The sequence below is a fragment of the Nestor notabilis genome, unplaced genomic scaffold, assembly GCF_000696875.1.
Source record: "Nestor notabilis isolate BGI_N333 unplaced genomic scaffold, ASM69687v1 scaffold17783, whole genome shotgun sequence".
Lineage (NCBI taxonomy): Eukaryota > Metazoa > Chordata > Aves > Psittaciformes > Psittacidae > Nestor > Nestor notabilis.
Genome location: NW_009923498.1, coordinates 31,650 through 44,730, shown reverse-complemented (window position 1 = coordinate 44,730; position 13,081 = coordinate 31,650). Strand labels below are relative to the sequence as shown.

Here is a 13,081-nt window from a genome sequence, read left to right as displayed (position 1 = left end):
CCAACCCTAACTATTCCATGATTCTATGACATTCATATTTCTTTAGTATTACATGTTTGTTGCTTCCTCTAACATAATGAATTGGGAAGAGTGAAGCAAATACTAAAAAAATGTTCTTCCACTTCCTCACCTCAAAAATCCAAAGAAGTGCTAAGACCTGGCTGAGAAGAACTTTTAAAAACATGTGTCTTGCTATTGCTTAATGATGATCTTAAGGTCCTTTCCAACACTAGCTATTCTATGATTCTGTGATTCTATAATAGATCTTCTGACTTGGATTTAGAATTAATTAAATAATGGAATTACTCTTCATTCAAATTTAATAACTCTTGTTGAATAACTTACTGAATTGTTTCCTGTCTCCTGAGTTTAAATTGTCTCAGTCATAAGACAATTAGAACAAAACAAAATGCTCCAAATACTTCTAAGGAAAATACCCATTATAAAACCCGTTATATTAAGTCAGTAACTTAGGAATAGGGTGGATGATTTGATATTTGGAGGTTTTGGCATCATTAGCACTGGGATCAGTTGATGTCTGCAGTTTTGTTTTTAAACCAGCATCTCAATTTCCATCTCATAAGCATACTCCTCTTTAGTATGAGTAATTGTAGTATGGTATGCTAAATATCACACAGGCACAGTTAAGCTACAGAATCCACACTTGTGAAATACAGTATTTTCTATAACTAAAAGCATATTTGAATGACCTTCTAAATGTATACTAAGTATTATATACATTTATGCTTTCTCTAATTTGAAAGCTTACAATGAATCTAAGAATATCTTGGCTTTTTACAAGAATTAGACTTAGTAACAATATTAAATATAGCTCTGTACTCTACATATAAATAACTAAGAACTACAGTTATAAATTCTATAGGATTGAATTTTTTTCAGTAGGAGATTGTACAGAATTTTGCACTTACTTGAAATACAAAGCCAAGTCAGTTGCTATTATTGCAACTTCAAATAAGTGTAGAACGGTTTCAAACTGGCGCTTATTCAGGTTCTGGAAGATGTTTAAACTCTGCAAGATGGAAAGTTTACTGATTCAGTTCCTTTTATAACACTGTCTTTGGTTTGCACTAGTTGTCTTGTGGAATAGTGTAACAAAATTGGCCAACTGCATTCCCTAAATTAAAATAATACTACAAATGAAAAATCAGTCTGTTGGTGAAGATGGCCCTTATTCATGGCTAATAAATTCTAACTTAACTGTGTGCTCGGTAGGTGGATCTATGATGCTGCCCCCAGAGGCAGCACGGATAAATAAATCCACAGTGACTCAGTCCTGCTGCTGCCAAATACAAACTAAAACCAAGAACACCACCTGTATTCTGTGTAAGTAGTAAAGAAATGGCAGTTCTTCATAATTTCTTTACAGTTCACATTCCATAAACCTCGACTTTTTTTCCTAGACTTTTTAAAGCTTCACAGTAGAAACCTTTTCCTCCTGTTATCCTGGGCTGGCATAATTGCCTGCAGTGGTATTAGGGGTCTAGTATAGTAAGTGCAGTGTCCTTCTCCTCAGGCCAAGGGAATGAGGGCACCGCACAGTACTTTTTCTCAGTGTCCTGGTTTTCCTTCCTTCTTTAACTAAGGGACAATGAATGGGAGAGCATGGAGCACAGCAATGCCACTGTTAAAAGCCTCCAGAGGTCCTGACAACTGCTCGTGCAAAGAGCAGGAGTTAGTCCCTGCCATCACATTTGAAAACATACATTGCCGTCAATAAAGATAAAGACGGTTTGGGTTGTTTCAAATTATAAATCTTCTGGGGGTTTATGATCATTGTGCTGCTGGTTAGTGTAAGGATTTATTCTGCAGCCTCATGGGGTCAGGAAGTAGCAACACCACAGGGATTAGGAAATGAAAAATGAGGGTGGAAATGGCTGCCTGCCAAGCTGCTGCAAACAAGTGGGATGGAAGTGGCAAACGTGTTCCAGCCTTGCCTGTTAAACCTCCTATTTCCTCACAAAACATGTAGTAAAGAGTTGTAAATCGTCTCTTCCCTTGTAGCCAGGACAGAGGCAGGTGCCGCTGAGGGAAGCATGGCTGACTCCCCCTGCAGGATCAGGGCTCTGGGGGCAGAGGGCCTGGCGGGCTGTGCTGCTGCCATTTTGTTGAGCCTGAGGAGGCTGCGGTGAGGCAGCTGAGGACGCCTGCCTGGTTCAGGGAAGCTGGGTGATGGGAGCTGCAGCAGACCCTCGTGATACCTTAACGAGGTCAGCTCTGTGGAGGGTCTGACCTGAGGGTAAAGGGAGCCTCCCATAGACAGCTCTATCCCTGTGCTCCTCAGCTGCCAGCGCCAGCAGCTGACCTCAGACCTCATGAACTGGGGATAGTGGTTTAATGACAACGTTTTGTACGTATGGATTGGATTTTCTGCTTTGGTTTTAACATCAATTGTTTTGTAAAGGTGGAAGGAACCTGAGGAGTGAGGCCCAGAGAAAAGCATTTCTATCTTGAGTCTATTTCTGGTGGAATTACTGATGTTTGTCTAAGAGTGGACGATGCATAAGAATTTGGCTTAAACTTCAAATTTTAGCATAATTTCTTAATCTGGACCTAGAGGGATGAATAAGTCGTGGTAAAATTTGGAACATCATAACTTAATTGGATCTTTTGTGTTGATCAGTGTGAGCAGGAGGTTCATGCAGACATACCTCATCTTGCAGCAGAGTTTTACTGTACTCTAGGTGATGCCTTTCTAAAATGGAAGAGCCATGAAGTTTTGCCAGCGGAGCAGCTGACCTGTTGATAAAGAAGCAATTCTTTACAGTGTTTTACAGGCAACATTTTTGATTCACGATTCAGATTTCTTGGTTTATAATACTTCATGTTCAATAGTTTATATATCTTAACCATTGGTATGATGCAGAGAAAAAAAACCCCACTTGCTTGTCTTCACTCTCTCTTCACTCTGTGACTGAGTAATGATGGAAATTGGAGAGCCCTGCATGTTCAGTGTCCACTGAAATCAAAGGTGTGGTATGCCTCAAAACCTGTAATTTTTAAAACATGCCTCTATTTCATCTTGCATGTTCAGTTTTGCTGTTTGTTTAATCTACACACCTTCTGTGTACTTTAAAAGTAGCCTCTATCCATTTTGGTATTTGTTCTTTGGCACAGCTTTTGAACTCTCTGTAATGTTTGTGGGCCATGTCCCCTGTGATTCTAGTTTCCTGTAAGGTAAATCTAAAGTAACAGTATAATGGAATTTAATTCCTCTAATGCCCTTGGTCTCCTCCCTTTCCCTAAAATCACCATTTTATGGATGGCACAAGTTCTGACAGCTCAGGTGTGTTCAGACTTACCACAGAGCTCAAACCATTGCTCTGACTTTGGGCTAAGAGAAAATTCTGCGTCAGACCATGGTAGTGGGAGGAAGATGTAAGTATCCTATCTACGTAGGCTCCAGGGGGTTCTGCATGTTGAGAAGTGTGTTTTGCTCCTTTCTTCCTGTGGCTAATAACTCTGTTCCTCAGATAACCCAAGGCGGATTGCTACATGCTACCTGTATTTTCTGACTTGTGATTAGGACTGTCGTAGTAAAGCCTGATAACTTTTATAAATAGCCTTACTGCGTATGACCTCGTGTAGAGGGCTTTCAGCTAGGGAACACCACAGCAGGAAGATTTAAATCCCCCCTTAAACTTGTTTGTATGAGAGGCAGTCTGCTGAATAAGAATCAGTGTCTCATTCTCTGTCTCCTACGTCACCTGGAGAATCCCTGAGAATAATCAGAAAATCCCCTCGTGTCACTGCTCTAGCATGCAGGCTGAAACGCCTCTCCTGGGAGGAGTGTATCCAGGGTCAGAGGAGGAGGATGAATCATTCTGGAGATGCAGTTAGTGGAAACTGTACTCAGAAAATTACAGTTATAATCTTCTGGTACACGTGACATTCAGCAAAAACTCAGTTCTCCAGCTAGCACATAGAAACAAGCCCTAACAGAACATAAGGCTAAAGAGTAGATTGTTCACTCTTCAGAAGAAGAGTGGGTCTCACCATGATGTAAAGTTGTAATAAAAAGGTAAGTTTAAACCAAAATTAATTAATATTGTTTTATAACAAGCATCTATTAGTTAGTATTTCGTAAGAAACAAGGGGGGAAAATCACAAAGAAATCCTTTAGAATATTTGCTGAGAACAAAAATGAGCATGAACAGCAAACCTTAACCTCGTGATGCGTAACTTAATGGTGTGTGGACTCAGTGGCAGAACAAAGCTCTTTAGCTGAGAATCCTGTATAACACAAGATGCTTACACCTCGAGGAAGGACATACATCAATAAGTAAACTGGGGGGGGGGAATGGCACAGACAACTGAGCTAGTCAAATCAGACAGTAGAAAAAGCAGAGAAAAAGAATGCATCTTAAAACCTGTCTCACTCTAAACTGGCCCTTGTTTATGCCACATCCTGATTCCCTCTTCAGAAAAATGCTTATGCCCTGGCTTGAAAAAAAATAATCCAGTTAGGGATTTTGATTTACTTCTCTTATTTCTTTGTGGCCTGATGTGCATGAGGCTCTGCTACAATCCAAGCATTGCTAGACCTTAGTCTCTCTTAAAAATGAATTGCAGATCCCTTCTAAGATTCTGCTTTTGCATTTTGTCTTTCTTTTTCAGCTGTAATGGCGAATGCTCTGAGGCAGAAATCTTCAGTAGGATAAATGTTTAATCATGCCAGATGAGTATGGAATATATATCTTAGATTTTTGTGAGTTCTGACATGGTTTGGTTGAGGGTTTTGTTTTTGTTTTTCATTTGCCAATAAAAATACTGCATTTCTGTATATTTGAATATTTGCACTTACTTCATTTGATACAAGTTGTTAGTCCCTCTGTGATCAATATCATGGCAGAAAGCAGCAGCAACCATGGCAAAGGCTTCTAGATCAGTATAGTATTTCTTTATTTTGCCTGTCTGTAAAAGAAAAACAGATAATTTAGAATGTGTACATTCTTGAATTTTCCAGCTGGAACTGAAAGGAAAACTAATGAATGTAAGGTTAATACTAGCAATATTACCATTAGCAGAGTAAACATGGTTTGTCCCACATTGAATCCATGTCGCCAGTTATGGTAAGTGATATCTCGGTAACCCTTCCTGACTGTGTACATCCATCTTGTAAGGACCTATTATGAACAAAATGAATACTTTGCCATTAGTTGAAACAAAATGATGGGATGGCCATAAAATTATTGGAATATATTACAAAATTACTGTAATAATAATAAAATTCTATGAAAATAATGGCTTTTTATTGAATTAAACACAGAAATAGCAATTTTTTCTTAAGTAAATGCCCCTTGATTTAATTCCTTCTATGCCTCACACATTTTTAAGATTAGTTTTAAGTCCTCATGAAAATATGCAAATGTTTAATTAAGAATGGAAGATCGATATCTATACCAGTAATATTCTAGTACTGACTACTTCTATATTAAAACACCTACAGTCATCTATTTTTCTTTTATCTTAAAATAAATATAAACAAGACAAAATAAATCAGACCTCAGCTGGGACTTTGAACTTTTCAACAACATTTATCTCAAAGAACAGTCGTATTCCACAAGTTATCAGGCCATGCTCTGTAACAGGGAAATCACTGAAACGGAATTCATACAGTTCCAAATCCTTTGGATCAGGTAATTCTTCCTTCTGAAAAGTCAAAAACACAATGTTTTTTTCTGGCAAGAAAACAGTTAGAAAAACCTTCAGATTTTCTTTTCTGACTTCAGTCGAAAAGTTGCCTAAGGACAGTATGCTTACTGTATCTTCAAAGGCCTCAGGTTTTGGTACACACTAATGTAGAGTAAGTTATGAAACACAATCTTGATACTGCTCCTTTCTGCTCAAAGATGATAGGTAAAAGTCTTGACCAGGTGGTGTTATTTTCCTACTCTGAATTCTAACACAATCTGTTGTGACCACCTCAACATTTCATTAGTTCAGAAATATCAGGCCTTGGAATTTTTCCTTCCTGTTATAAAATTCTGTGATTCTCTCACTTTTAGCCTGACCTGAAGGCTGCAGTTCAGCTTTTTCACAACCAGAATTATTAAGTGTTCTTCCCTATTGGATCTTATGAATAATGACGAATATAGTGAGCAAAACTAACCTGTCTAGAACAAAACATTTTATTTTTATGGTAGAGTAAAGGAGAACAGCAACATCTTTTTTTGTAATAACAGAAACCTTGTTTTCGTGCCTACCTGCCCATAGCCTTGTCTTCTCTTGGAGAGATTATAGGCAAGCAAAAATTCCTGTACATTTTTTTTAGTATCTGGAGTGCTGGTGGTTTTATTCTGCTCTACAACCAACTCTCAAATTTAGTCTGCCTCTTGTGGCAGTCTCTTTTTGTCTGTGATAGCCTATATTTGCTTAATAGATATCCCAAATCCATATGATTGATTTGGCACATGGAAAGTGGACTGGGAAATCCTACAACACCAGCTGTAAAATATCACAAATCTTATTAGTGTTCTCATTCGTTTGCTTGCAGCAGATTCTTCACTGCTTGGCTCTCGAATAATCCCAGTATATGCATAAAGTAAAAATTGTTAAAATGCTTAAATGTGCAAAGCATATAGTATTTATTCATGGTGGTTTTGGCTTCAAATTCCTTAGTGTCATTTACTTTCTAGTACTGTGGCTGGTGGCAATTCTGTGCTAGTAATTCCCTTTCTGTAGTTTACGACAGTCTGTTCTGAACAATCCTGACCACTGATCATTCCAGAAGTAGTGGACGGTGTTAAGTGCATAATCTTTTCCTCATGTACCAAATTTCACCAGACTGTCTGGATTCCATGTGGTAATTTTTCTCTCCTGAAGAACAGATAAAGAGCTTAAGCCAGCTATTCCTTCTACTAAAGAACCTCCATGAAACATACACTAAATTCTAAAATGCAGAGGATACAAAAGCCAAGGAGTCTGTATTAAATTCCCTATTTTTTATACATTATATAGATTCACATCGATTAACTGTTAATAGTGACATTAGTGAACTGTTCTATAACACTGCTCATCTGTATATCCCAAAGCCTAGGGAAAGCTAATATATTTTAAAGAATGCACCCCAATCCAAACAAGATTTAATTCAGGGAAGTCTTACACAATGCTAAAAATAGATTGTGTGATCACAATTACTCCCTTCCTTCATAGTAGTCTATAAATGAGCTCCATTTTCTAGAAAAAAGAGGACAGAATGCATGCGTGTATTTCAACAAATAATGCACAACATCCAAAGGCATTTCCTTCTCCCTAGGATTTTCCGTTCTATCTACTCTGATCTGAGGTCAAGGACAAGGAAACCTGGAGCAGTGGTGTTTTAAGACTCATTACTTTGTGAATCATCAGATCTAGAAACACCTGCTTTATCCCATTAGCTATCTGGGATTCCAGGTTTTATAATAGGATAAAGCATTTGCATGTAGCCCTGGCTGTACAGAAGATATTAGTAACTTTGAATTTGTAACTCCATAATGTTGAAAGGACTCATTTTAATTGCTTTGGGAGATATAAAAATTCATACCATCACTATGTTTTTACATTTGGAGCCTGTACCATAATAATCCCTTGTTGCTCTACCAGTAGAGAGATTTTATAATGTTTAGCTAATAATTTTTACAGTTCTTCATGCAGCTAAATGAAATTTACCATAAAAGGTATGTGAAGCTGCACACCTTTTGGTTTTTTGGTTTCACCACTTGTTAAGCTTTGTGAGCATTAGTTTTGTGGCAGCCAGTAAAGCCTGAACACCACTGCGTTCCAGCATGCACATGTACGTAGCTAAAAATAATTCAGTGAGATCTTTTCCCTATGCCTATGTCTACATTAGCAAATGTGGTATAATAGGAGGAAATATGTGAAGTGCCTGCTACTGGAAGTCAACAGATTTGTGTGTATTTGACCTGCTTTCTACAGCCTAGCTCTGTTTTGATACATTAAAAGTGAGAGTTCATTCAGTGTTTTCCTGGAGCACACCTGTGAGTTTTATTTCAAATAAAGTAAGCCAGTGCATTTGCTCAAGGACTGCTCCACAAGAAAAAAGTAAGTGTACTAACTGGGCACAAAGAGGAATTTTCCTCCAGAAAGACACTCCCTTTCTAGATTGAAATACTAAGGCTGCCAGAGGACTGCACAGTCTGGAAAAGAAAGTCATTCTTTTTTGTTTTACTAGAAGTGGAGTTCTAACTTATTAGGTCAAAGCTGTTTTATCAATGTGAAGTCACTGCGATAAAGTCTTTGGACTTCTCTGTCAGAAAGAAATGCAGGAAAATTAAGCTGAGAGTAGGTTAGTTCCACTGGACACTCCTACATGTTCTTCCTTACACAGAATGAATGTGAACTTATATCAATGTCCATTCTTTCATTCTCAAAATTTTCAATAATTTTAGTTATAGGTTTAGCACTGTTCCCATGGACATTTAAATTTTTAATGTTTAAATTTAAATGTTTAAAGTATTTAAAGAACACTTTAAATGTTAATTCATATAAATGGTTTCTGTATACTCTCACTGTCCAGGTCTGTTGGCACATATTTGGAACATAGTGTTTCCCTGTAGGTAACAGTGGGATCTACCTATAGAAGAGCCAAAGAGGTAGAGGATGATTTACTAAATCAGCTTGTGGAAATGAGAGCTAAAATCAATTGTGTTAATCAGGATTTGGCTATACACAACTTGTTCTAAAATGAAGACATATCACTATCTGATTTAAACACACCACCAAAATTGTCAGTTTAATGACTTACCAAAATCCTGATAAGATCCTTTTGATCACATTCTTCTATATTATTTACATTTAATTTCTCCTTGTATTTCTAAAAATGAAAGTGAGTAAGAAATTCAGTTTTTATGTAGCAAATTTCCTACTTTAATTTTGTGACTGTGGGCAGAAACTTACCAGTATAGATTCAACTTCAGAGGGGGTGGCCTTTGTCTGGTACATAAGCATTTCCTGAGCAATGTCTTTCCTGTTTTCAAGCTTGTTCATTTTGTCATAAGTGTCAGTATTTAAAACAGACCACCCCAGAAACTGTGTGAGAGTCTGGAACAGAGGCAAGAAAAGTGGAGATGACACAATGACAGTAAAATTAAACTAATGGTTTGAGTATGCTTTTCTTATACTCCAGTTTCTGGTAGCATTCTTTGAAAAGCAATGTGTGACTCTACTTACTAGAGGCCTTCACCTTCCATCAACAAGTTCTGTTAACACTTTACAGTTCTTAATGACACTGTTTGTCTCAGCCTAGTAGTTAAGGGCCCATATTCAGATTTTGTATACAGGACTTTGAGGCTTCTGAAGCTCAAGTTAGCTGAGTGGACTTGAATACACTGTGCAGCATCTTGCCCAACTGCATGTGATCATGAACACTCTGGGAACTCCCATGATCACAGCCACAATATCCATTGTCAAGTTACAAGTCGTATCAGCTTACCCACTGCTAATTAGGAGATGCTGATCATCACTAAAAAGTCAAATTATTAAAAAAATAATTATATCTGACTTTTGTTCATTAGTAGAATGTAAACAATTTCTCCTAAATTTTCAGGTTTACAAAGGCAAATAAAATTTCTGATCCTTAAGAAACTATAGTGAAGAAGACAGGCACTTGGTTGGATGTTAAGACAGCCTACTTGAAAATTTTTAGATATTTTAAAATTACTTTTTACAATAACATTTTTATTAATATCATATTACTCCTTAAAGCTTCTACTCCCATTAAGCTTACTTCAATGATCTGTTCATCATACTCGTCAAAAGGTTTTCCATCTTTCCTATTGTAAAATGTCGCAACTCCTACGATTTCTTCTTTTTTGTTGACAATGGGCAATGACAGGACATTTTTGATAACCCATCCGGTCTCATCCACTGGTCCTTTCTGTAGGAAAGCCGAAGAACTGAGTATGTATATTTCTTTGAAATTAGTAATACAGCTATTGATATATGCAATGTAACTGAGACCCATGCATCACAAACAAAGGAGAAATTACTTATGTGATCAACTGCATAACTAATTGGTGGAAAGCATTAACATGTTTTTCTACAATATCTATAATTTTTAACATTACTGGAATTACCTGAAATGTGAAATACTCATCTGCTGGGGCATTCATCATGTTACAAATCTGCAGCATGAAGAAAAGGAGGCATTGTTTAAATGGAATGTAAGATGCACCAACACTTGGCCTGATATTTTAAAAAGGTCTGTTTATTTTCTAAGCTAACAATGGTGACCACACTAGCTAGCTACAGATGTTAAAGCTGTTCCTATTAAATTACATGTGGCTATTCTAACAGACGTCATTCCAGAGTGCTTGTAGAAAAGTCCCTCATATGTGATGTCATATAGTGCACAAGCATAACGGTTTTAAGAAAATCACTTCCAGATTAAAATGGCATGGGGGTTTATAGAAAGAAATAACTCAGTACTAAAGACACTATCCTTACCGCTATTAAAAAAGCCATAGGGTTATTAATAACTCATACATCACAACTTTGAATTATGAATATTGTCTACTCAGGAAAATTTTTAGAACTGTGTATATGATTATTTTCTTACTTTGACATTTTGTTGTGAGAGTTAGCACACCTGGAAAGTGACATCACACACACACATTATTCCTCCCATATCACCACAATCAGAGGGAAATTTTCCGGATATATAGCCTGTTTGTGCTGAGGCCTTGTCTCCATCCAGGCTACCGATACATATGATTTCATTGGGAACCAATGACACTGGAAGCAGCATGGTATTTTTGTAGAGGTTTTTGGTTGTGGGGAGGTTTGGGAGGTTTTTGTTCAATCAGAAGAACTGCAAGAACTAAAACTTTTAGTTTTTACTTTTACTATGAACTTACAAATCCATTTTCAGCAACATATGTCGGCAGCCCACTGGCAAGACACCAGTGATCTGCTGGAGGTGACCTTTAGAGAGAGAATGAGATTAAATGATTTCTGCAATATAGACGTTACTAATCTATCCCAGCAATATATCTAATTACCATGCATTCACAGGCTGCTAAGGAATACTCACGGAATGACTTTGATTTCTTCTTTTCCATGTAAAATATAGTCAATAATCTTATAAAAGTTGACTTCCTAAATAAAAAGAGGAAAACATGTAAGTGACATGTACAACCTCAATTTTTAAAATTCAGATTCATAAATAGAAAAATGAATATCCTCACTCGTCCATCAGGTGTCTTGGGGCCTTTGTAAGGCTCTGCTTCCCCCAGCCGGATTGGCCACTCGTCATAAAACTCCTGAGAAAATGACACACAGGTTGTTCATAGATAACATGACATCTGCAGATAGCAATTTTAATTTTCTTTCTCCATAGCTGTACTAAGGTCACATTTAAAACAATATTAAGAAAACACTGTTAAATATATACCAGGCAAGAAATGTTTGGCAGTAAATTACAGGCTAATCTGAAGTTTATCTCTGGAAAGTTGTACATCTTAATTGTTGTTTTAAAAGGCAGGTATTTATAAAGGAATAATAAGACCTGCACTTCTCTCTTCTACCCTTTCTCACATGGAATTGTTAAAATTATTTCAGAATTAGCCTGTTTGTTTATCATGGTTGTATCCTTTGCCATGCTTATGTTTTGCGTGTCATTTTTGTGATGTGATTAGATTTTATAGAAATTATCTCAAAGGGTTGGAGAGCATGGTAACTTTCTGCCTTGGAGAGAAGTGCACTAGAAATATGCAGAACAAATGAATTAGAAAGATGGATTTTATAGCTTAAAGTTAGTAGTAGCACATTTCTAGCAAGTAGGCAAAATGTTTGTTACCTTCTCTTTAGTCATGTCCAGCAGACCAACAGAGTATCTTTCACAATTCAAATACATTCGAATAGTATACAGTGCTTTGTGAAACTGCCGTTCTATGTCTGTTAGCTCTTCAAATACTTTGTTGGCAGACCACAAAAGCATCTATTTGCAACAAAAGAGAAAGAGAGTAAATGTTAACAATGATAAGTAAACATAAGCATATGATTCCTAGGCATTCTAGAATAAAACGATAAGGTGCATTACTGTTATTAAATAAAAAAAATTAAATAGACACTATCCTTACTTTGATAAGCTTGCAAGAACATAAAATAGTGGAAATAATAATTGTTTCACACAAAACCCAAGTATTATCATTAATAAAATATTCTCTACCTGACTTCTTCGAGATTCAATATTGTAGAGGTATGTTGTATGGTGATTTCTTAGGACCAAGGATATAAAATTGAGGTATTTTTTAAAAACCTAAAAACAAGAAAATGCAAAAATAAGGCAAAACACGAAATTCACCCAAACTACTTGTTGAACTAACAACTGCACTGTTGTGTGACATTTGAGGTGATTACCTCTTCATCCTCTTTTGAGAACTCAGTGGCATTTAATTTGTTGAGTGCCATCACAACAGCAAGCACCTCTTTACCCTGCACAATTGGGGTTGCCAGCATATTGATTGTTGTGTAACCAGTTTTTTTGTCCAGAAAGTCAGAAAAATGGTTGTTCTGAAAGGAAAAAAGAAAACCAAAACAAATGAAAAATGTAACAGTTAGTTACCACGCCAAGGGCAAGTGATCATTTCAGCTGAAAATTTCCATTTGCAATGCCAGGAGCAGAGTTTCATAGTGTGGTAGGTTTATACACACAAAACTCCATTATCATTATTTAACTCAATCTTGCAGTTACATGTGCAAGCTTAACTTATGCATTAGTAATGAATGTGGGTTCTGAAATCAAGTTCTGTGCATGTTTTTATTAGAATTATGAGGAATTAAAGATATGGGAATATCTATGATAAAGGAGAGAGTAATTTAACTTTGAGGCTACCTCTAAGTCTAATACATATGGCTTGCATGTAAGAGAATTATTTCATAGCTATGTTAATATTTTTTATTTAATTATTTCTGTAGATAGAAACTGTCCCACATCAAACAATGTCTAAAACTACCATCTATCTTGAATGTATATGGCTGAAAATGCCTCTGGCAGAGAGGCATGCCCAGCAGGTATTTGTCTGATCGAGCTGTTTCTTATTTCCTGTCTGACAGACTCCCA

General features: G+C 36.7%; 1 protein-coding gene across 1 annotated transcript in view; it reads right to left on the bottom strand.

The window, feature by feature from the left end:
• Window positions 1-929: 929 nt before the first annotated feature.
• The window catches only part of PDE6C (phosphodiesterase 6C, cGMP-specific, cone, alpha prime), a gene marked incomplete at its 3' end in the record, with an annotated part of 22,856 nt that continues 10,704 nt past the window's right edge, over window positions 930-13,081 (bottom strand). Inside the window, exons 2-16 of the mRNA XM_010012168.1 lie at window positions 12,379-12,531; window positions 12,188-12,277; window positions 11,816-11,956; window positions 11,205-11,279; window positions 11,051-11,115; window positions 10,875-10,941; window positions 10,095-10,142; window positions 9,746-9,895; window positions 8,917-9,060; window positions 8,765-8,833; window positions 5,524-5,670; window positions 5,037-5,144; window positions 4,823-4,932; window positions 2,670-2,757; window positions 930-1,030 (exon numbers count right to left, since the gene is read on the bottom strand). Of these exons, the coding sequence (XP_010010470.1) occupies window positions 930-1,030; window positions 2,670-2,757; window positions 4,823-4,932; window positions 5,037-5,144; window positions 5,524-5,670; window positions 8,765-8,833; window positions 8,917-9,060; window positions 9,746-9,895; window positions 10,095-10,142; window positions 10,875-10,941; window positions 11,051-11,115; window positions 11,205-11,279; window positions 11,816-11,956; window positions 12,188-12,277; window positions 12,379-12,531 (1,556 nt within the window). The remainder of the gene's footprint in view (window positions 1,031-2,669; window positions 2,758-4,822; window positions 4,933-5,036; window positions 5,145-5,523; window positions 5,671-8,764; window positions 8,834-8,916; window positions 9,061-9,745; window positions 9,896-10,094; window positions 10,143-10,874; window positions 10,942-11,050; window positions 11,116-11,204; window positions 11,280-11,815; window positions 11,957-12,187; window positions 12,278-12,378; window positions 12,532-13,081) is intronic.